This window comes from Setaria viridis, chromosome 1 (assembly GCF_005286985.2).
Source record: "Setaria viridis chromosome 1, Setaria_viridis_v4.0, whole genome shotgun sequence".
Classification (NCBI taxonomy): Eukaryota; Viridiplantae; Streptophyta; class Magnoliopsida; order Poales; family Poaceae; genus Setaria; species Setaria viridis.
Window position 1 is genome coordinate 9,805,206 of NC_048263.2, and position 24,082 is coordinate 9,829,287.

Genomic DNA, 24,082 nt, shown 5'->3' on the forward strand with positions numbered 1-24,082 from the left:
AGATACTTGGACATGTTGGTCGTTGGAGCGTTCCAATCCATTGTAGGCTACTCCATCCGTCCCAAATTACTATTCATTTTGACTTTTCTAGATTAATATGCACCTAGATACATAGTAAAAATGATGTATCTAGAAAAATCAAAACGAATACTAATCCACTAATTTAGGATGTATGGATTACCGATTATAGTTGGCACATTTTGCATTGTTCATGCGATTATCCTGATACACAGAGAAATATCTCTCCGTCCCATTTGATGTTTCCTTTACCCATCTATTATTCATGTAACTGTTGAGCTGTCTCGCAGTACAAGAATTTCATATCAAATTAACCAGATAAGCACATGTTTTGCCCTTTACCAAGGGGTTAAGGAGGAAAAGATGGACAAGGTTCACGATCACATCGTTTGTGAATTCCACGTCGTGCCGTGCGCCTAGCTGACCATGGCCGGCCGTGCGTGCACGTGTCACATCCCCAGTGGTGGATGGCGATGGTGTGCTCTGTTGCATCTTCACATGGTGTGCCATGCAGGACAGGCCATAGTCCTATGATAAACCCCTGCTGGTAGCCTACGAGAAAATAAACGGTGCCCGGTTGCTCCTTGTCCGTGCAACCTCGACGAGCCTTGGAGTGTGTGAATGGGCAAAGAAAGGAATAGAGATATTTTCTTTCTCTATTTTTCTTTTATTCTTCGGTCATGTCAAGATGGTAAGGTATATTCTCCTGAGTCCTGACGCCGTGATCACTGCTCTGCTCACAATAACATACTTAGTACTACAGACTAATAAGACATCAATGGGCATCGTAGGTGTGGATAATCAGCAGGCATTAACAGGCTCATTCTTGCCGTATTTGAATTGATAGTCAAGAGAATCGAACATGTACTTAGGGTGTTTGATGTTAGGTGCTAAATTTTAGCAGTATCACATTGGATGTTCGGATGCTAATTAGAAGAATTAAATATGAGCTAATTATAAAACTAATTGCAGAACCCCTGGGTTAATTCGCGAGACGAATCTATTAAGTCTAATTAATCCATCATTAGCAAATGGTTACTATAGCACCACATTGTCAAATCATGAACTGATTAGGTTTAATAGATTCGTCTCGCGAATTAGATTTCATCTGTACAATTAGTTTTATAATTAATCTATATTTAATACTCTTAATGAATATCAAACATCCGATGTGACAGAACACTCTCTAAATGTGATCTCTGTCTGAGGGACAGTATGCAGGCAAAGGGGGTGACACCTGACAAAGACAAATGCTAGGAGGTGATGAAGGTGACAGCTTGTGGGGCCAGCAGCTTTCCTTGGAGCTATCATCATTTTCGTTACTTGCACAAGCTATTAAGATCCATTATGATGATTCGTTGGTGTGTTCGTAGGGATGAGTACGCGTGTGTATATTTGAGCGTTTGCATCTGTACTGTACAATTTGGAAAAAAAAATCATGCAAGACACCCATTTGATTAGCCAGTAATTAACTTTTTACTGCGTATATATAACCTGTGGATATCGAGGAGTACGAAAAGGACAGGTGCCAAATTCCGTAGATATTAAAGTGCACGTAGGTTGACAACGATTCGCAAGAAACCAACAACTACGTAGAGCGAATATAACGTGCAGTGTAACACGAGACCAAAAGCTAGGCTCACAAACATCACTATCACTCGATCAAGTCCACCTCAAGAATGTACGCTTGTCGTCTCTCTCGTGATTATCAACCAATAGCAATTTTTTTTAGTTTTTACTAGTTTGTAGCGTACGGCACACGCACAATATGTTGCTACAGCTTACTAGTTACTGCAGCTTGTTGCTAGCATTTTTGGATCAGCGAGTAGGGGGCAGGCAGCGATAACAGAGTAATTGTCTTGCTTCACCTTATTGGAACCGCTCATCGATCTTGCGTTACTTGAGAAGGAAAAAAACCCATTATATTCCATTATTCTGCAAGGCATTACATGAGGAATAAAGGGCACTGAAGAAACTCCCTAGCGATCTTTGAGCTGTCCAAATCAGAGAATATGTCTTTTTTTTTTTTGCTTTCGGAACAGGAAAAGACCCAAATACGCCGTACGCTGACATGCCACATGCATGCGAGTAGCATCAGATGCTGCTGCCTGCTGAAAGTTCTGTGTGGCTTTACAAGCAACTAGCCAACATGTGAAGACTTTCTTTTTTAATCTTTGAATATAATGTGAAGCTTATACTACGTTTGGCATCTCGATCACAAGCCTGTAAACCAAAATCAAATGGAAACGCAGATAGAGCTGGCTCAGGTCATACCAGCAGCCGAAAGTCGTTTCATTCCGGTCGTGCACCGGCTGACTTTGGAGTGTGAAGAGAGAAGAAAGAAATGGGAGAAAACAAAAGGAAATCAAAGCGTGACAGACGGCAGAATATGAATATTCTTCGTAGCCGTGCCCGTGATCGTGCAACGCACCAGATGTCGCACAAATCAAAGTGACGCCTAGTTGGGAAGAAACATCTTGAAAACTGGTTATAATAATGCAGAATGGATTCGTGAAACGAATAAACCATCCCATATCAACCATCACTAAACACATCATGGTCTTCAAAACCAGTCCATAGTGACTAAAATATTCCAATTCAGCTATCTGAACCATTATGAAGGGTGGTCCATATAGTAGTCTACAGTAAAAGGTATCATAAGTTTATGATCTGCTCATAAGAGATAAAATACAAATTATCTCTCTCATTCCACCCACTTTTCTCTCTATCTCTCTCCTTCCTCTCCTCTCTCCCTTCATGTCCTATCACTTTACATACCATCGTGAAGTTTGCAATAATCATAGATTCTGTTCGCTTCAGCTTATCAGCCGGCTTATCAACCACCGAACAGTGTTTTTCTCTCCCAACAAATCAGCCATTTCAACTTTTCAGCTGACTTATAAGTCCAACCGAACGGACCCATAGTGTACGCCACTATAAACTACTTCCAAATACATTGAAGTTACCCTCAGAAAGAAAGTAGCCGAAAATATGAGCACTTAGTATGAGCCCTTGGGTCTTCGACACAAGCCCCGGCGGGGAATCCTAACTAATGATGTCGAAATCTGTGATTGTTCATTGATCCTTTTTTTTTTTTTTGGGGGGGGGGGGGGGTGTAAGCACCCGGTGGCCGGTGCAGTGCCTCGGAAATGCAAACACCACGCAAGGCATAAGGCCGCAGCTTTTTTTTGGGCCGTGACTACGAACCGGATTCCACTTTGTGCCGTTCCTTTCTTGCACATCCGCCATACTCATACTGTAGCATGTAAAGGATTCCTCCTCTCCACCTTTAAATCATCATCAAAGTAAAGTAAACAAGAAAGGCAAAGTCTGGTAAATTTTGACTCAATTTGGAACAAGGAATGAAGTCCTCGTCAACATCTCTCGAGTCCTTTCATCGTGGAGGCCAGCGAAATCTTTCTGGGTGGTTGGATAGACAGTAGGGAACCCAACGAGATACCATGGAATGCGATGGCCAAATCAGAATTCTGGTGAATCCTTAAACCAAGAGATGGATGTCAGTAAGGAAAACAGTAGGTCAGGACATCGCGCAAGTCACATAATCTTTTCCCTCATCTTCAACTCTCCGAACCAAATAATCCGCAAGGTAAAAAACAGTTGTATCATGTGAACCATTTCTAAGTTCTTAAGTGAGACAGTATCAGAGGTCGCCAAGTCCATTTAGCTGCCGACCACCTTACACGAAAACTTGTGCCTTGCTTTTTCTCCTCATCATGAACTAAATCTAGCTAGAGCGCTAGTCCACCTTTTTGTTCTCTTCGGATTTATCATCTTGCTCTTCTTCACCGGCTTCCTCCGCTTCAGCTTTTGACTCGTCAAACTCCAGTAGCTGCATGTGCAAAATACATATATAGTCAGTCAATCTTGCCAAGACCTCTTTTTTACTTACCTACTTTCGGGAAACAAAAGGGATAAAACTTGCACAGCCACAACAAAAAATAAATGAGATGACAACGAGATGAACGAAATGACAGGATGGAACTACAGAACACATCAACACTACAGAGCCCATTAATCATCACAAAGCGAAATACCAACTCAGCCCAAGGACAACTTTTCCTGCATGACTCAGCTGAAGATCTATTACATAAGTAAGAAAAGGCTAGAGGCACAGTTAATACTACTGATAGTACAGAAACCCGAACATACAAATGGAAGGGCCCCATTAGGTGACTGACTCGGTTAATCACAATTCAAAGTGATGAAGAAATCTGATTGAAAACAATTGTTATTTATTCTTTAAAGAACACTAGCGTACCCCCAAAATATTGGATAATTAAACTACAGTAACTGTAGCATGAAATGAACTTCTGCCATAAGATCCTTCTCTTGCAATCCCTGCGCTAGTTTTCTAAGGCGTGGCATTGTTTTGTAGTAACAGTTAAGAGGCAAGCATCAAAACATAAAACCTCATGAACAGAACTGGGCCCATGAAAACGAACAGTTTTACTCAGTGTGCAACAATGGTATCTTTTATGCTACTTAAAAGTTCAAAGCAAAGGACGAGGTAGAAGAGGCCACAGGAAACAATTTTTTGGATGGTAGCTGCATTAAGTATTCAGAATCTGACCTGTTTTACTTCTCCATTCCACAAACAGTGAACAGCAACGAAACCAATCACACCAGGAACAATGTATAGTAGAGCAGGCTGCATATGCCCAAAAAATGACCCATATCAATATTTCAGAGATGATAGAAATAAGGGACAAAAAGGCAGTAAACCTGAGTAATGAACTCACCTGTGCAGCTTGAAACCAGTTCATTACAATGATGGTCACTGTCAAACCCAGAGTGTATCCCAAAAATGCGCTGTTGAAGTAACGGTTCTTGATACCTCTTGAGACATCAAAACGCAAGGCAAGTGCAACAAATATGCCTGGAACCAAAAGTACAAATCCATATTACATGCTGAATGACATAGAAACTGCCTGATAAAATCACAGTTTTTCTATGCAGCTGATATCAGCTGAATAAAATCACAGTTGAATATATACAGTGTTGTCCTCTAGGGGTAAAAATGGATATGGTAATAACTCAAGAGAGGGCATGCAACCAGATATCTTTAAAAAAATGTGAGCATGGACCTAGACATATGGCCCAACTAAAACAGCAATATCTGAGCACGATCCCATTCCAGTTGGACCAATTCTAGTTGCAGCACTGATTCTCAGCCAAGTACTAAAAGAATATGTAAATAGCAAAACTAACCAATAACTATACCATAAATCTAGAATTATTATACTTATTACTTCTCTCCAATACATCCCCATAGATCAAGGAAAAAAAAGCTCCATTGATGCAACAAATTTGTAAATTGTCCTTAGATATGCTAACAAAGTCCCAGTATACACATAGCAGCTTGCTGCAGATAATCATGTAGAATGAAGTTGGCACTCATACTGTGGCTGCTGGCTGATATATTACCATTCAATCAGGAAAACTGGAAAAGAATCAATTCACTGCAAACATAAGCAGAATGCAAAATAGCACAAAGAAAGAATTTTTTACTACTGACCAGGTATCACAATGTCACCAAGGCCAAGCATAGAGAATGGCCGTGCAGCATGTGCAGTTGGAAACAGAAGCTGTGGAAAACAAAGCAGAGCCAGATTAGTTAATGATGAAATGGAACCAACCAACAACGGTATTAACAAAGACAGCTCACTAACAATGAGCACTGACCTTTATCGGAGCATCAAAAGATTTAGCCACACTGACCATAACTGGAGTGAAGAACACCCAGAAAATATCATACACAAAAAGTCCAGCCTGAAAATGAATTCACATATGAATGTCAAGAAATGAATAGAAAATGAGACAGTGGCACTATGTTGAAACAAATGGCAGAAATCAATTCAACGAGAACTGATGAAATTGCTGTAGCTATTATTTTCAGAAACAGTGCAGTAAAAAATGCAAGGGCTTGATTACTTCAGAACTATTATAAACCAGTATAAGGTTCCATATTTTAATATTCATGAAACAATGTGATCATAAATCAAAGCTTGCTAATATTACGAGAAAACTATTTTTTTTCATAATTCAAGAGGTATGACAGAGTGCATACTAAAAAGTCAAAGCATAAAAGTTAACTCGCCAATATGTTGCCACAGCTAGGACAGATATAGCAGTAAAAAGTCATTTTGGTCAAAGAGGAGAGGCGAGGCGGGAGAACACTAAAAGTATGGTCTGAAACCTGACTCTATGATACACTAGTAAAGATTAGAAAATATATCGAACATGTTAAGAGGATAGGGACACAATTATGACCACAAATATTTTTGACCGAAATTATGACCGCAGTTAGAAACAGTACAAATTTAAATCCATATACAGCACAGCAAGCAGTACTTTCAGTTTCTATAGTGCATAACAGATAGATCCTTTGGTACACCAAAAACAAACCCCAAGTTACATTAGGCCCAGATGATTCAGATTTATTACTCATATATAACACACTTCAGTTGTGAAAAAAAAAACATGATAGTGCAGAGATGATAAAATAAGAACATGTTTATAACTGCAATGATGAGGATGTGTTCTTAGAAGTTATACCAGAAAATAGAAATATCAAATATGTGTGCTCAAAACAATGCAAAAAATCGGTGAAAAAAACTTACCAACAGAATGGCCCCAGTTTTAAATGATCCCAAGGATAACATCTCGATCCCCTACAAAATTGAAGTGTTAAGACTCTGGTGAAGTAAAACTGGTGATGACAACAATCAAATTCAGGAAGGTTTTACCCCATAATCTTTAGTAATGCATATTAATGTTAAATCATAGAAACAAACCTGAATACAGAAAGCGATTCCCAGAACATTATTTGCTAGCCAATGCTTCTTAGACGCATACCACATGCAAAAGAAAAATCCCGGGACTGAAGCAACAATCTGTGACTTCGTGAACTCCACCGAGAGTGCTGAAATAAGCAATTCATGGACTTAAACCATCTTCAAGAATAAAGATTGTAAAGGGAGGCAACTGGCACATGATACATCTATTTCACAAAGAAAAATGAAGCTTCTATATCCATATGAAATGCTGTCAACAAGAATATATGTCCATGTCAGTAATTTTTTCTAATTACACAGAAAAATGGCCATATCTGCATGGAGCAACATCATTTTGTTTGTGGGTTGAAAACATCAATTGTGAAAAGTTCAAAATCGTTCAGGCCACACAATAAGTTTGTGTATCGACTCTCAGCCACCACATTTTTTTTATTTCAATTACAGCAGTATTGAAGATACAATCAAATAGCACAACAGGATATCTTTAAAAACATAGATGCAGTAACATCTCAAGATCTGCACAACTGGACCAACAAGAATGAGCATCAAAGAGAGTTCAGGATCATACAGTGGATAAGTGGAGCCTGCCAAACAATGAGATTATCATTCCATTCTTTTGGAAGAAAACGCTTTATAGAAGGAAGCAATGTTGCTCTGCATGACAACGGAACGAATGCATTCATTAGCTCATAAGTACAGTACTAAGTGTACACGTCTGCAAAAGATATTCCAAGAAAATTTGGACTTACGAAAGAGCAACAATGCCAAGAATGAAGAAGTAAGCAGTGAGCACAGCATTGACCAAGTCTTTTGAAAGAAACTTGAATAGAAGGAACAATGACAAAAGCATAGCACTTCCCACTAAGGGGAAACGCATAGCATGCTCCTTGGACATTGTCTCCTGCATAATAAAAAAATGCACAAAAAATCAATTAGTCTCATGATTTTCATGTCAAGGCAATACCCAGAAGATACATATACTTAGCAAAGAAAAACATATTTCTTACAGTGGGTGGAGTTGGCTTGACAGAACGGTAACAACCGACATAGACAGTAAGACATGCTGTCAATATCACATTCACATTTGGGTTTACATTAACCACAAGTGGCGCCAAACTCAAAGCTGCATATATTGTTAAAAAAAGAGGATGCAGAGGTCAGCAAGTTTTCATTTTTATCAAAAGAAAAGGAAGAAGGTATCAAGGTAAAGATTGCAAAGGCAGCGATGACTGAATTGAACAAGAAACGCACCAGCAAGAGCCAAATTGGCAGCTCGCTCATGCGTCTTCATTGCTAGGGGGCAATCAGGGAGGCTAGCAAGGTGCCCTTCGTTGGAATATCAAAGTGACCCTGCTAAGCTGATGATGATGATGGCACAGGTGCTTCACAATCTTATCCCTGGAGACATACAAATGAGGGCTCAGCAAAGCAAGACTTTACTTTTATGGTCTGAAGCAGCTAAAGTTCAAGTTTTTTATCGAATAATAAATAGTTAGGTTAACAGTGTAGGAAACATCTAACGATGGAACAGACGTAATTTTTATTTATTTCCTCCTTACAGTCCATGATACAAAAGCTCAGCAGTACTGTAAGGTCAAAGAATGATTCAGGTATTCACACCTAAGTCCCCAAGTAAAAGCATGCACGGATACAATAGCAATTCTGATATTTATCATCTCACAACTGAATTTTCCACATAATTAACAGAAGAATCAATTTGTCCTAAAAACCAGCATAATAACAGAAGCAATTCCCATAAGATCTGGTCCGCAAAACCCAGGGGCACACTTAAGCAGGACATGATGGTTTTTTTAATACGAATTACACCCTCACCATAGTTACCAAGTCTTATGGGGTCAACTGAGATTTTTCAGACATCAGGGGTCAACTGAGATCGATCTTACGCGCTGAACAAGAGCCTAATCGAACCGGACCAACGGGTGCACGGGTTAGATGCACGGGTTCGATTAACCGGGCACCAACGCGGCAAACGAATCCGCGACAAACTGAGCCGCGAGAAAACGAAGATTTGGGAATTGACACCCGCAATCGCAGCAGAGAAATGAAAGATCCCGCCGGACGAAACGAGTTCCTAGTACGACGGAGCACCCCCCACGGGGAATATGGTTTACTCACCGAGGAAGGAGGAAATCAGTCAGTCAGTCCGGCCGGATCTCGCGTCCTCGACCCCGAGCCCCAGCCGAAGGGTTTTGAGGGGGGCGACGACGGTGGGACTGGGGCAGGCGGAAGGACGTCCGGCCCGCGGGTCGTCGCGTCCCGTCGCCGGCGGTGAGGCCGGCTGTGCGGGATGGGAGGAGCGTAGAATTTGGGGACGGGAAGGATGGAGGAAATTGTGGGGGAATTAATAGGGAAGGAGGGGACAGGGAGGAGGAAGAAGAAGAAGAGCGGAGACAAAGGGGATTTTTTTTACAGCGAAACGGTTTATAGTAAGACGCCGTTATTACTCCAATGACAGCGTGGGCCCGCAGTAACATTCAACTTGGGGGGCTCCTTCGGTTGACCAGCAGGGACCCACACACCAGAATCCTTCGAATCCCATGCATAACGACTGACGAGTATTTGTGAACAAGTATAAAATGATTAAAATTGACAACTTTATTAGAAGATAAAAAAGATACCTTCGGGTGTATTGGAAATAAGATACTGACTTACTGAGATCTTCTGGTGTATTGGAAATAAGAGATTGCAATCTTCTAATGCATTGAAAAGGATATTTGTTTTGAGTAGACGTTGCCAGCCATACCATCAAACGTGCTTGCTTGGTTCACAATGTGCGATTTTTATTTCGTACTGCAACGATTTGTTTTTGGTTTATCATAGCAACAACTCTGACGAGCCACGAATTCTTACTTATCATGTCAACCCCCAACTGTCCGATTAGAGCTATGTGTCTGGCAAATTGCGTCTTCTATGCAAAATGCATATGATCTTGGGAGATGAGATCTCATTGGCACACTAATCTTGGGATGCATTGCCCTCGTGAAAACCGCACTCAACATGGCGTAGCACTGGACAATTCAGAGCACTGCTCGCACTCGATAAAGCACTCAGATTTCAGATAGCCTTAAGACAGGTTAGTTGGAACTGGCTGTTTTTAAGTGTGCTTCAGCATACAAAATTTGCTGTTCAGTTGTTCTCTATGGAGCAGTCTAAACTTTAGACCAAGAAGGCAAGAACATCATATGGAACGAATTACAAGTCCCATTTTTCAGTACAAGAATGCGAGAGCAACACAGAAAATCAGATATGGCAGCTTCATGTATGACTAAATTGGTGTCAGGAACCACTTGAGCTTGTCCTTAGACATTTCCCAGCCTGCCATATGTTTTGCTTCACTGGGCGCAGTGTGTTATAGTTCATCATCGATCTGGATGGTAGCACTGGAAGATAAGGAAACGGAAGAAGACATATTTTAGAGCAATCAGATAGTAGAAAAATGTACATTGTGTGAACGTACAAACATGCATGCATCCTTATTTCACAAGCATGCTAAAGAATCTTACAGCTGACATGGCCTTGTCACATAATGTTCTTTAGAAATTTGGTTGAAACAAAAAGATCTTATTTTACAAACACTAAATGCCTTACCTTGCTGTAATTCTTTATGTAGGCACCAAAAGCCATCACAGAAAACATTTCCTGACTATCTATGCTTGATAATTGATACGACAGATATGACATACCTTGTGGACCGACAGTGTTTGCTAATATCTTCACAAAGGGCCTTGCTCACACTTTCCGATTCTGAGGAGCTTGTTTTTATCCACTCAGAGAGCTGCAAATGAACCAGAAAAAGAATAAGAATCATAAGGCCTTGTTTTGCCAATTTTTTTAAGAAACATACAATTCAAAAACAAAACACAACTACCAATCAAGCTAATAATAAGATATTTGCTAAAACCAAACTGTGGTAGAACGGTATGAATGGCATCCAAGATAAGCCTACCTCATCCTCTGTTTCCTCAAGTAACCTGCAAAAAGTGAAGCTGGTCAGTTCATTCTCTCAATAATCAGCTGCAGAGAGAGTATATCTTTTCTTTACACAACAAATATATGTGTGCTCTAAAGAAAATCATGTATTCAGTACAGTCCACATTCTTCCAGACTTCATAGGAAAGAAAATACTGAAATTGCCTATATGTGCTGCTTATTACAATGAAGTTCATCAAAATTAGTGGAAACATAACATACCTTCCACAGAAGGTGGACAGATTTTTGGAATGTGCTCGTGCTGCTGCCTTCTTTTCTACAAAAAGAACAGTAAAATAATCAATATAATTTTACACATTTGAAACAATTCTAATTCTAATACATGTATAAATGTTTTTATTGTAATGAATCAACATAAATCCAAAGGTACGACTTGTTGTTTGCTTGTCATTCAGCATTAAGATTTACCACCAGATGATCCAAGTTCATTTCCTGTACTGGATTGATTGCTAAGATCATTTTTGCCTTTTTGGTAATATCCTCCAAGTTTATTTTGACATCACTGAAGCTGAGTTGCTTGTGATAAGTCTAATGGTGAGTACATTCAGCAATGAGCAGAAACACAGTACTAAACCTAGTGCTTGCAACCTTTTTTGGGGTGATGCATGCAAGAAAAAAACTAAGCAGGCAGAAGGCACTAATACAGTGCAAGAAACCATGGATTGGAATTGCACTTTGAGCTCCCAGTATGGATGTAGTAACAAGTCTCAGAAGATTTAACAGCCACAGAGTTGACAAAGATTACCAGTTTGAAAGCTGTTCCAATCTGTTACTTTCACCCATCCTTTTCCACCTGATTCCAACTGTTTAAAAAAAAAGGAGTTACGTTGGTGGCTAAATGCTTGCGAACATCCTGATGCTGAATGAAAAAATCAATACTAAAGTATACTGATAATCCACTCTACATTTATAGCATCTTTATGACATATCCAGAAAAGGGAAGCAGCATCGATAAGATGGCATTCAGTACAAATAATAAAACAGCAATAGATCTTTGTGTTGTACCTTCTGCAAGGTATAATCTTGCATCTTATCGCACAGGTCATCCAGAAGTTCTACAACCCGAAGCTCACTGACTCTGCACATGTGTATACAGAATCAACTACATAGCATGACAAAAGTAGGCAGTGCAATACATCCATAACTTGTTATGTGAAACCAAAGATGCCCATCAAGATCAAATACGCTCCATGTGGAGTGTTCAATCAGGGATTATTCCCCTCAACATATATTTCCAATAAGCATCTTTTTCATCATCGTCAATGTGTGTTATTATGATGGTTGTGTACCTGTAGTCAATGACCTTCCCTTCCCTCTGACCTTTAGAATTCAAGCGGTTGCGCAAGTCCAAGTGATTTCTTGGTTTCTCCTGCATTAGAGATTTCAGTAAAAAAATAATTGATCAAATTGTGCCATAACCGAGAAACTAATATGATATATGCAATGGAACGTTTGTTCTATCAATTGTAAAAGATAACTTCATTTGAGAAAGATAAAGCTTTTGTATTACACAGACAACTGAAATCAGCATCGTGAACAATGGTCAGAATTACTTAAGGCAAATGCATGAAAGATTATTGATTTACTTACACTCGAAATTCCAATCTCTAGCTCCGCCTGGAAAGAAGATCAATAGATCCATCAGATAATATACAGTGTGCATTGCAAATTGCTGAATATGAAGTTCATTTGCTGATGGTAAAGAGGAACAAGGGAGCAGTACATGCCCCTAGAACTCAAACTCAATCTTTCAAACAACTGACTACACTTACTACACATGATAGTTCTCCAAACACATAAGCACGCCAAAATGATGATTTTCCTACCTCAGTGCTGAAATTTCCCCGTTAATACAGTTATTAGTCTAATTTCAAGTTATCAACAAAGTAGTGCTAGTCAGGGCCCCATATTAGTCCAAACTCGGGCTCTACCAGCGTCAAAATTCTACAGAGAACGCTAAAAGATCCAGGTCATGGTCTATCCTGCACTATAGCTTCACAAGAAGCGGGAAAGGTCGAAGCCAATTTCTTCCCCTCGCTGGTGTAAAATGGTTTCAGTCACACTAAGCAGGATTGCTCCAAGAATGAACAAGAGAAGAGAAAAGGGAACTTACAGCAACGGCCTTGCAGGCGGCGCACTTGTCCCCGATGGCGGATGCGGAGGAGGCGGCCGCCGCGAAGATGGCGGCGAGGAGTATGAGGGCGACGGATCTGTGGATTGCAGCTCTCGGCTCCATCTCCCGCGATCTGGTGCAGCCTGCAGCGTCGTCTCCCTCCCGAATTCCAGTCTCCGCTTCCGCGTGATGGTCTTTTTGCAGATGTGACCCCCGAGATCTTGAGCATGTTTAAATACGTCCGTACTCTTTCAGTTGTCGGAAGCTTCTGGAATTCTATGCGGACCAGCTTTATTACTACTCCACTCAGTTCTTCCTTCTTCGTGTCTTTCACGCAAGAGAAGAGAAGTGACCAAGAACAATTTCGAAAGAAAAAGAGTTGACCAAGCGCAAAATACATGAATGTCTTGTTGCAAGCAGATGTTCTACTGTAGAAATATACATGGCACCCAAAACACGAGTCACGAGATTTTAAATCAAGTTTGGAGTTCCCTGCATTTTTGCAGTTGATCCTTCAGGTTTTACATAGCCAAAACTCAACCACCATAAAGTCACAAAAAAGGTAAAAACAAATCCATAACTCGCATGCCGGTACACGTAGTTGCAGCACAGGCAATGCCACACTGTACATGCCTTGTTTCTGTAATTTCGTTTACACCAAGTCATGAACTCGTTTGGTATTTCCATTTGTTGTTGATCAGATCAACATCCAGCCAGCAGGTGCAGCAACTCAAGTTCGCCATGCGGCCGACTCTCCTGATCAACGTTCTCTTCCCACCATGTAGCATTCTGCATCATGGAAACTCTAGTAAAACTGATGCTCTGAAGAAATGAAGTTATGCAAGATGACACTTTGAATTTCAAAGTTTGAAATTGCAATGGAGCGTATTCGTCCTATCAACTATTGGCTGGGATGAGATCTGAACCTTGTATCCTCTTCTGAGAAATTCAAGTGAGCTTCCTTCTTCTTGTAAACCGATAACTCTCAACAGTTCTTCTTTGGCCTAAAGACAAGATGTTGAATGGCAGACCCAACAAGCTCAAACGAAGTTAGTATTTTTTTTTCTTACTTTTTTCAAACACACACGAGAGCAGGAAAACATAAACTAAATTTATTCAAGTAACTTATGGTCTGACCTGTCCTAAAGTGAACCGAGCTGCACTCTCTGCAACACATGCATAAGAACCATCAGCCTGCTTCAGCATAACCTGCCAAGTGCCTGAACAAACAGAAACTTAGTAGGTCAGTAGCTGATGATGCATTTATTCAGTTCGGTCTTCTATCGCAAACCCAGCACGGCAGGTCTATGTTTCAAACCATAAATTTTTCAAGTGAAGAAATCTAAATAAGCCAAAATGTTCTCCAAGATTACCTGGGTATTGGCGGAATACAGCGCCACTGTAATTCACTATGTATGGAGCAACTGCAATTGTCTACACGGTAAAGAAGGGAAACTAGTCACAGATGGTACAGGATGCCAGAAACACAAAGGACATCGCTAGGAGCCGAGGTGGATAGAAGTAAAACAAATTAATACCTTGGAGTAGTCACGCTGCCTGATATAAAATACTGGGGTGAACTGAGAAAGAAACCGGTAATGTGAATCTTTTGGGGGGAATCCCAGAAGCCCCAAGTCAGATCTGGAGGATGAATTACATAAGCCACTGCCTCATAGTGCACTCAAAAGTTTTAGAATGGAATATATGACACATACCACAAAGTATCTAATTCAAGATTAAATAGAAGGGCGGGAACAGATGTGGCGAACTTCTCCTGAAATTAGCAAAAGCACAAAGAAGGAATCAACCGTATGTGATAACACATAAATGCACATTGCCAAGGAAAGAAGCATCGTATCCTAGACATACCACATACTTCTCTATAGAAGCAAGGTCACGTGTGCTGCTATTGATGAATATATATAATGATGGTGGTTCATCAGATTTCCATCGATTTGTATCCACACCAGAGAACTAGTTATGACTAACTTATTAGGGGATGTTTATATGAGAATTATGATAGGGTCCAAACTGACTGATGGTTCTTCTATGATGGAAATTGAACTTATGCTCTGATGATAGCATCATAATGAATGTCAATAATCTGCCTATGCTAGATTCATATGCATAAAGCTGATGCACACATTCACTAATCACTAATCAGTAATCCTTTTATTTTCTTTTTTGAGGCTGTGATAATTCATTAACATGAAAAGGCTTGCCATTAAAAATAAACATTTTAGCATGTATGCTGCTCCTCTGTACAAGAAGGCTACCATGCCGCAGAGTGGTATGAACTCTTTGACATAATAAAATGAGCCACAATTTCATGTTAGACTTGAGGTCGCATAGTTATTGCTTTCAAAATGTATTTGGATCAAGATAATTTACCTTCGTTGTCATCTGAAAAGTCAAAATCCAGTGTATTTCTTATTGATTTGAAGAAGCAGGGTCGGTGGGCACATCATCCAGGGAACTGACAGTTACACCCTCAATCTAAAGAAAGTGGAAACAGAAAGCAGAGCATTTAAATGACATGCTACTATAAGCAAGCTCCTACCAAAGTTTCAGTAAAGCACAAACAGAAAAACTGTTTTTTTCCACCCTCTAATAAAGATATTGTTCGATGACGCATTGTTTACCGTGTCTATAGCTGTCTTGAACAACTGTGAGGCCCTGCGCTTTTCAGGTTGATCAGGAAACACCTGAAATCAACTAGAAGAGAGTGAATAAGCATGGCTTTGCACATCTGATGTGTATCTGCATCAGGAATGGCGTATGAAGCTTGAACTTACTATACAGGACCTGGTCCCCTTGAGCTCTTTAAGCTTCCTTGCAACAACAAGAGCAAGCTGGATGTTAGCATCAATGAACTCATCTGAGCCTCAGGAGTACAGAAAATTCAGTATTGTTGACATGAATCTCTAATTCGATATAATCAATCATTGTGCCTCAGGAGTAAGAAAATTCAAGAATCCAGAAAATTCATAGTGCGGGAACAATTGGTGTCAAAACTAGTAAGAAGAGACGATGCAGGATGACCACAGTGTGATGAGTAGGTGTAATAACCTTGTAAGAAGAGATGCTGCTTTGCAGAGGCCTTGACATCGTCTCAATTCAGAAGCAGGGACACCCACGAACAAGGCGTGAAACAACAAGGAAATGAGCGGTAAGCAGAGAATGCAGGCGATGGGGACAGAGACGGAGCAAAGCGAAGAGCGCGCACGCGCGGGGTGAGCTTACGGGAACTCGATCTCGAGGCGGGTCTTGCCGTCGTCGATGGCGCAGGCGAGAGCGCGCGGCGTCGGAGACGAGCACGTCGTAGGAGCGCGGTTTGTACACGGAAACCCCGGCCCTGAGCGCCTCCACGTCCCCGGTGCCGGTCCCCGTCCCCACCTCCGCGCGCGGCGAGACGGCGAGGCGGCGGGGCCGGAGCCGCCGCGAGGAGGACGAGGAGGAGGCGGTTGGCCGGCAGGCGAGGCGGAGAGGGAGAGGAGGCGGCGGAGGGCGCGCGCGGCAGGCGGAAATGGCGGGCGCAGAGAGAGAGAGAGCCGTGGGTGCCGGGGCGGCCATGGCCGTGCGGCGAGGGAGGAGTGGAGGAGAGCAGACGACGAGTGACGACACAGCCGCTGGCGCGAGACTCCGACTAGGCCAATCGAGTCCTGCTGTCCCTGGCAGGTGGGACCGAAGCCACTGGAAATGAAGCCAAAAACGGAAGCCCGAAATAATGGAGGTGCGGGGAATCGAACCCCGTGCCTCTCGCATGCGAAGCGAGCGCTCTACCATATGAGCTACACCCCCGGCTGCTGTTCCCCTCGGGAAGTGAGCTTAATTATACTCTGATAACCTCAAATCACCGCAAAAAAGCAAGGACAAATTTGCCTTGGCCGGCCGGCGGCGAGCGAGTCTCAGGACGGTCATGGTGACCCTTCGGCGCTACGGTAGCTAGCCAGTCAGGGTTGCTGAGGACTTGACCGCTGGTGCAGGGGCGGCAAGGCTTGCTGGGTTTTGCAAAGCGAGGAGGGGAGTGAACCAAAAGGCATGCCTAACCAGCAGCCAATCCAACACAAGTTCGAAACCATAGACATTCAACCTGCAATGACTGCTCGAACATAGACCATAAACTACCACATGCATCATTGCTACTACCAATTAGGGGATTCATTCAGAGGGTTCTGACTTTACATGTAGTCATCAAACAAAAGAGTATCCAATCTTGCTCGTCTGCCTGCATTAAAACAATCATTAGAAACATATATTCAGTTATATACACACCACTTTTCAATTCAGTGTTGAATACACGATAATAATGAAGCAAAACTTAAGCCATGATACTCAATGAAAACAACCAAAGCTAACTTTCCAGTTTCATGCGAGCTTTACAAATAGCAGCAGTTGGCCAGCAGCAGCTACAGCCGTTGCAGCCAACCTGTAGACTAATTTCTATCAGCTCGCTTAGTTATTGAAGTATAAGTGAATTGCCTACTCTTCCTATCAACTTAAGCTTTTGGGTTGAACTGTTTGATGCATGCAACTCAATATGTTATCAGAGCTAGAGATCTCGAGTTCGAATATTGGCGGGCACGATTAAATAAAATAATTGCAGCTCACTCCAATTTCCGCGTATGCAGCCGGAGATCTGCACGTGAGGGGGAGTGTTGGAGTATAAGTGAATTGCCCACCTCTTCCTATCAGTTTAAACTTTTGGGTTGAATTGGTTGGTACATGTACCTAGCGAACGTGTATTCTTGCCTTTCCTTGTGTCTCACAAGCCGCTGGTAAGGTGCAGAAGGAGACCGGCCCTGTAGTGATGGCATCTGGGGCGGCTGCCCCGGGCCCCCAATATGCCAAAGGTCCCTGACCAGTATGGCAGTATGCATCAACAGATCAAGTCAAACGCAAACTCGTGTACCAGAAAGCCCAAGGACTTGCTAGGCAGCTACATATCAAGTCCAACTGCATATATGTGCTAATGTGAAACAAACAAACAACACCAGCCCATCGTTAAGCAAGCAAAAAGCCAAAAAACAACCCTGGTGTAGTTTGGTGCTTCCGAGGGTACGTGTTGTTCTGTAGGTGTGCACTAGTTTTCAGCAACTTACATGTTTTGTTAATTTCAGTTCTACTGTTCTTAAGGGTAACAAGTTTCTGTAATGAAGTAATGAATCGAAATCATCTTTGCAACTGATATGTAAATAATATGATTCTTATATCTAATTGGGGCCTCCGATTCTCATTTTGCCACCCCCCTCCTCAAAACTCAGGGCTGGTCCTGGCTGCAGCCGCAGCCTAAACAGCCGCAATAATCAGAAGCCACAAGCAGCGTCGCCAGATCTTTACTGATTGAAACCTGGTCGCAGCAGCGATTAGTCGTTGAGCCACACTAACAAAAAAAATATTCACTGTCTGAATGAAAATGGACGGTAAAACACCAACCTCCTCAGTCACAATTGTAAAAAAATCTATTGTTCTAGACTCTTCACCTATGGTCTGTACGGCAAGTGGCACAACACTGCTACTGCCTACTACCTGCCAAGGGAGGAGGCCTCGTCAAAGGACAATGCACAGACAGGGGAAAACTAGGGAGAAAGTTAATGCTCACTGGTCACTCTATTTATATGGAAAATGCACAAATATGCAATATTCTTTCTCTCCGTTTTAATTCTATTTGGATACTTTAAACAATTTCAGAATTTGGCAAACTTGTACGAAAGATAGATCAAGGGTAATAGTTGGGTTCAGCTCAAAACCATGAGGCAAATTTGAATGAAAATTCTCTAAATTGGGCAACTTTTATGCTTTGTATGACTTTTTATGGATTCAATTTGACTCCTAAAAATGTGAGGAAATTTCAGCAATCTTCATTGCATTGGATCTGTTACTTTGCCAAATTATCAATGCGTCATGTTCTGTATCAAATTTCAGTCTCAAATTGAAATACAAATTCCGATAAAAAAATAATTGCTTGCGTTAATTGTTTGGGATGCTTTTCCTTCTAAACAAACAATATACTGAACAATTAGCACGAAGGTCATTGCACTAACACGCATCCATTTACACCATCAGATCAGTTTGATAAAAACAGCGACTGAATAGGTGAATCATCAACACTAACTCAAAAAAAACCACCAACAAAAAAATATCACCGAGCTTATTTAATTGTCTAATACTACTTGCACCCACCAGCACCATAGATAGGAACGATAGGAATGACAATCATCCCCAACTGACAAGATGGTAAGTAAAGGAAAGGAGGTTTCTCTCTCACATCTTATATTCAGCCTAGCATATTTCCACACATCAAATCTTGAAACAGCAGTAAGAAATCAGTTTGGAATCTATTTGCATGCTAAAAAATCTTAGACTTTTTCAATATATCAACGCTCTCCAATCTGATTCTATATATATTTAATATTGCGTATATAATCCTTTATACCCAACAACTCACATCTAGATATAGGGCTATTTAGCGCGACAACGCCGAGCATGATTCTAGTCTCCAACTGAAAGGGGAGGTGCGGATTGGGGTGGGAGGAGGACCTACCAGCGGAGTAGTGGAGAGCGAACGAAATCTCATAAGGCGAGTGGCGGCAGCGGCGTCGAAGTGGAGCGCGGAGAGGGTCATGGCTAGGGTTTGGGCGAGTGAGAGTGGCGACCGGCGAGGCAGCGAGTGACAGAGTGAGCGGGGAGTGGGAGGAGGATGGTAGAGCATCATTGATCCCGACACGCGTCAACCAACCACGTACGCCCAGAACCCGAGGCCCAGTCGAAGTGCCACGCGGAAAAAAGAATCGAGGCCCATCTCATTCTGGATTGAGCCCAAACCATGTTTTATATGGGTCTCACCGTCCTTGCCGAGCCAGCCCACTGCATAGCCTGCCGCCGCCGCCATCACCAACCTCTCGCTCGTCTTGACCCCTCTCCTTCCCTTCCGTCGTCGAGTCCAACTCCAGCGCATTCGTTTTGATTGGAAGCGGCAAGATGTCCGGTGAGGAGGAGGAGAACGCTGCCGAGCTCAAGATCAGCGAAGGTTCACTCTCCTTTACCTCTCCCATTCTCCTCCCCCTTTTTCCCTCCCAAGCGCGAAATTCTGGGCGGCTAGGGTTTCGTCCCCCTCTCTCTCTCATCGCCATCGCGATTTGAAACTGAGCTGTTGCCATGTCGGCGCAGAGTTCCTGAAGGCCAAGTGCCTGATGAACTGTGAGGTGGCGATCATCCTGGAGCACAAGTACGAGCAGATCCAGCAGCACGCGTCAGAGTCGGACCCGTCGTCGCAGGTGTCCCAGGTGTTCGAGAAGTCGCTGCAGTACGTGAAGAACTTCAGCCGCTACAAGAACCCCGACGCCGTGCGCCAGGTCCGCGAGACGCTCAGCCGCTACGGCCTCGCCGAGTTCGAGCTCTGCACGCTCGGCAACCTCTGCCCGGACACCAGCGGCGAGGCCACCGCGCTCGTACCATCCCTCAAGTCCGGGGGGAGGTTTGTCGGCGACGCCGGCAACGAGAAGATTGAGAAGATGCTCAACGACCTCTCCCTCATCAAGAAGTTCGAGTAGGAGTGCCATGGGCGTGCCTTATTCAGTTCTTCAGTTTCCCTAGCTGTGTGTGTGACCTGTGAGACTTTTCTTAGCAGCTGACAATGTAGTAGAATTCCTACTGATCATCAATGTTACAGTCAGTCAACTTGATCTGCCTCGATCCTATATTCTTGATGTATCGTTATCCAAGTTAAGAGTCCATATGCTATACCCTTTGTTTGTAATTATGCACGAAAAGCCAGAATTGAGCTGAAAAGTAATCCTTTAGTTATGGATGCTTCCTAAAGGTTTGGTTTCCACTTTCCAGTTCTCTGGACTTCTCATCCGTAGAGTGCTACCTCAGTGTTAAATGTTGGTAACTTGGTAGGAACATGAAGCATGCAACAGCTTCAATCCTCTCCAGCAAAGCCTTGGAGTTGGAATCCAAACTGAGCCTCATTCTGAACCACATCCGTGATGCTTACAGTAACTACACAGCACAGAATGCAAGAAGCTCATATCTTACATGCAGTCCCTGGCTGTGAGACTTTTATCAAGAGAGACTTCCCAGGTGAAGATGTACTAGAGTTTCTACTGTTCATCTGCTTTCGCATTATCTTGATCTGTTCTGACAAGAATCCTGATCATGATCTATTAAGAGAACCTTGTTCGTTTCATATGTATATGAATATGATTGCATTTTGTTCATAATTCTGCACAAAAAGACCTCCATTCAGTTAATTGAATTGAAGAGCAAGCCTCTGATGAATGCTCTCAGGTAAAGAGAACAACTTTGGTTCTCTGTTCTCATGTTCTGTGATGCAACCTGAACATACCATACATATGAACATGAATAGAACATCCTGCAATTCAAGCAGGCAAACTGAGCCTGATTCTGAACTTCACGTCACAATGATTTTGAGACATCTGTAACACTACAGTAACTGCACAACGCAAACACCAAGAGGCACACATCTTATATATATAGTTACTAGTGATTCATTCTCCTTCTGTCACATATCTACTGAATCAATCCAAATGGACAATTCTACAAGACATTTGATATTCATTTCACTAGTAGACAGTAACAGGTGACAATGCCTCATGGCCAGGAGATGCTGGGGGGAGAAGAAGCGCTAGCTTGCTTCCTATGAGCACCAGTTCCAGCAGCCAAATGAAGGCGGCACCCGGCCGGTTCTCGTGATGTGTTCTGCCTGCTCAGCTGTCCTTGCTGCCGCGTGGTTCCTTTTCAGCTCCGCTGCAGCACACTTCTCATCTGCATTGTGCCTTGCTGATGCAAGCTGGGTCATCAGCTTGTCTTGAGCATGGGCACGCATCCTCTCCACTTCAACCTTCAAGAACACAAAACCGTTAGTGCTTTGTTGATATGTACAATGGAACATCCACATAATCGGTGTTAAGAAAATCTGAATTTGCAATTGGTTTTATATGTTCTGAACCTGAACATCTCGGGCATATGGTGCAAGAGAATAGGGGCAACAGAATAACAAACTAGAATAAGCTAGTGAATCTGCCATACTATATCTGAATGAGACAAAATATTCTTAACTTGCTATGTTGCATCCGAAAGGCTTTGTTTTGTTGATATGTCGTATCCAAGATTAAATGGAAGGACAAATAAGCTAATACCAAGTGTTATGCTGATGCAAGAGAAAAATCGTGCCCTGGTTCAGATAGGCTGATGCAAGATTAAAGGACAAATATGCTAAGTATGATGCTGATGCAAGAGAAAAATCGCTGCCCTGGTTCTAAGTGTTGTTTTGGGCTAATTTTTTCTATAATTATGGTGTTATTACTTGGAACATTCTAGAAGATTGTGAAGACTCAAGAGACTAACTTTGCCATATATAAGGATAAGATAATGACAAGGTAAGAAGATTCTAGAAAATTGGAGAGAATGCATGAGTCATAATTGTCATGCTTCATGGTGAAGTGTAGAATACTTTAGAACTAGATATTTTAGCATGGTAGAAATATAAGAAACTAGATAAGAATAAGGAGGGTTCTAGAGTTAGGATATTTTGTATTGAAGAGTGTAGAAATTGCCACATGGTAACACCACAATGATCATGAGCACCTATAAATAGAGGTGCTCCCCTCCCTCCTAGCTAATTTCTCAACAGTGAGCGAGACCAATTATTAGCATATACATGCAGAATGTAGTATAATTAATAAAGATCAGACAGTCAGCTGAGAGACATGACCTACCAAAAGCCTTTAGGCTTATGACTATATTTGCATTAAAAGACTAAAGTCTAGCACCAACTCAACCAAATAAGAGAGTTAATCGGTGGGCTAAACTTTAGTTAAACTCCAAAAACCGTAAAGGCATCAGCTAGGATAAACTTTAGTTAAACCAACAAAGATGTAAAAGTATTATTTAGGATAAAAGGATTCTGACTTGTCACACTAACAGCTTGGAGAGCAGCAAGTTGAGGACCTGTGACATGATGCTGAGTCTGGGAGTTGTATGGGACCTCATAATCCGAGCCTAAATTGAAATTATAGATCTCACTAAGAATGTCACTTTCTTGAACCCCAACTCTCTAATCATTGCCAAAACTAGCAACAACTGCAGCACAGATGGCATGATACTCTGAATCAGCAATTTTGGATGAAGAGAAATCATGCAACTCCTTGAATAAGTGAGGGTAAGAGACCGTAGGAATAAGAGCAAATGTATTGGAAAAATTGCACGGTCCTCAAACCTATTCCTCATCAACCAGAGCAGATGATCCATATCTGCTAGTAGCCAAAGCCTCCCATGAACATTAAACAATTTCAATATCAAATCCGTCGCTGCCTTGTAATTAAGTCGTAGACGAGCATTAATTGCTGCATCATCCAAATCTTGCCTTGTGAGAATATGGACGCGTCAAAGCTTTACCTTCCCTGAGGGATACACGTGAACTTTGCCTTCAGTGAGAAGATCAACACAACCTCCTTACAGCTCAATCTTTCTCAAAGTCTTGATCGAAGATCTTGAAACCTTCTTAGTGATCTCAGAAGCAAGATAATAAGATTTGTAACTATGCTCACCAGGAAGAGTTGGTATACCATCTGTTGTTGAATTAAAATTCAATTCTAAGACCCTCTTATTATTCCTTCTGAAATGATCCCAAGTGACTCCCCCGTCAGCAAAAACAACACGAGTGTTTTCTCGAGAGAAATACTCAAAATTTCTCAGCGTACGGCGTAATAAAGTACGGGTGTACCAATATACTATAGTATACAAATAAATAAATAAATCACACAGAAACACAATAAAATGGAAAAACTTGCTTTCTTTATTCATTTCTCAAGAAACTTGCAAGTCTCCTCTCTTTTTACATATATTTCTGCATAGCGCCTCAAGGTACAGACGACTGCATAGTTTGTAAATCCTAGAGCCTCGCAAGAACTCTAGTTAATTACATCCGTAGGTTTGAACTTGCGGAATACCTCCGATTATGCTGCGTCAAACGGTCGCCGTCATCGAGCGTTTTATCCTGTACTCCATAGATGAATGCCGCATTAAAGAAACAACGAAAAGAAACGAAGCCGAGCGACTTAATGCTATATTTCATCACGCCTCGTGTTCAACAAAGGTC

The 24,082-nt window shown here is 41.9% G+C and overlaps 3 protein-coding genes, 1 non-coding gene and 2 pseudogenes across 4 annotated transcripts; 1 reads left to right on the forward strand and 5 right to left on the reverse strand.

Annotated features, from left to right (window-relative positions):
- Window positions 1-3,564: 3,564 nt before the first annotated feature.
- Window positions 3,565-9,209, reverse strand: LOC117838815 (signal peptide peptidase 2). Its single transcript, XM_034718990.2, has 12 exons — window positions 8,970-9,209; window positions 8,085-8,231; window positions 7,841-7,956; window positions 7,583-7,734; window positions 7,402-7,487; window positions 6,834-6,961; window positions 6,660-6,710; window positions 5,722-5,808; window positions 5,555-5,624; window positions 4,779-4,915; window positions 4,610-4,687; window positions 3,565-3,868 (listed from the first exon to the last, which is right to left on the reverse strand). Exons 2-12 carry the CDS (start codon window positions 8,122-8,124, stop codon window positions 3,776-3,778), a joined length of 1,038 nt encoding a protein of 345 aa, XP_034574881.1. The 5' UTR covers window positions 8,125-8,231; window positions 8,970-9,209; the 3' UTR covers window positions 3,565-3,775.
- A 719-nt stretch (window positions 9,210-9,928) lies between these two features.
- LOC117838851 (uncharacterized) lies at window positions 9,929-13,201 on the reverse strand. Its single transcript, XM_034719035.2, has 9 exons — window positions 12,958-13,201; window positions 12,435-12,461; window positions 12,134-12,213; window positions 11,850-11,922; window positions 11,590-11,647; window positions 11,046-11,100; window positions 10,801-10,825; window positions 10,538-10,629; window positions 9,929-10,234 (listed from the first exon to the last, which is right to left on the reverse strand). Exons 1-9 carry the CDS (start codon window positions 13,078-13,080, stop codon window positions 10,204-10,206), a joined length of 564 nt encoding a protein of 187 aa, XP_034574926.1. The 5' UTR covers window positions 13,081-13,201; the 3' UTR covers window positions 9,929-10,203.
- A 199-nt stretch (window positions 13,202-13,400) lies between these two features.
- LOC140221589 (protein LPA3-like) lies at window positions 13,401-15,360 on the reverse strand (annotated as a pseudogene).
- Window positions 15,361-15,366: 6 nt separating this feature from the next.
- On the reverse strand, window positions 15,367-17,124 carry LOC117838824 (uncharacterized; annotated as a pseudogene).
- Window positions 16,686-16,758, reverse strand: TRNAA-CGC (transfer RNA alanine (anticodon CGC)). Its single transcript has one exon. It is a non-coding gene; the product is annotated as a tRNA-Ala (tRNA).
- Window positions 17,125-20,124: 3,000 nt separating the features above from the next.
- LOC117838878 (DNA-directed RNA polymerase II subunit 4) lies at window positions 20,125-20,510 on the forward strand. Its single transcript, XM_034719071.2, has one exon. It carries the CDS (start codon window positions 20,151-20,153, stop codon window positions 20,508-20,510), a length of 360 nt encoding a protein of 119 aa, XP_034574962.2. The 5' UTR covers window positions 20,125-20,150.
- Window positions 20,511-24,082: the final 3,572 nt, after the last annotated feature.

Excerpts from the sequence above, each read along its gene's own strand:
- LOC117838815 (XM_034718990.2), bottom strand. The coding sequence starts at position 8,124 with ATGAAGACGCATGAGCGAGCTGCCAATTTGGCTCTTGCTG. Across the intron at positions 7,488-7,582 it reads CTTGGCATTGTTGCTCTTTC|AGCAACATTGCTTCCTTCTA; the intron begins GTAAGTCCAAAT and ends GTTGTCATGCAG. Across the intron at positions 5,809-6,659 it reads AAACTGGGGCCATTCTGTTG|GCTGGACTTTTTGTGTATGA; the intron begins GTAAGTTTTTTT and ends ATTCATTTTCAG.
- LOC117838851 (XM_034719035.2), bottom strand. The coding sequence starts at position 13,080 with ATGGAGCCGAGAGCTGCAATCCACAGATCCGTCGCCCTCATACTCCTC. Across the intron at positions 11,648-11,849 it reads AAGATTATACCTTGCAGAAG|TTGGAATCAGGTGGAAAAGG; the intron begins GTACAACACAAA and ends TTTTTTAAACAG. Across the intron at positions 11,101-11,589 it reads TTGGAACAGCTTTCAAACTG|AAAAGAAGGCAGCAGCACGA; the intron begins GTAATCTTTGTC and ends TTCTTTTTGTAG.
- LOC117838878 (XM_034719071.2), top strand. The coding sequence starts at position 20,151 with ATGAACTGTGAGGTGGCGATCATCCTGGAGCACAAGTACGAGCAGATC.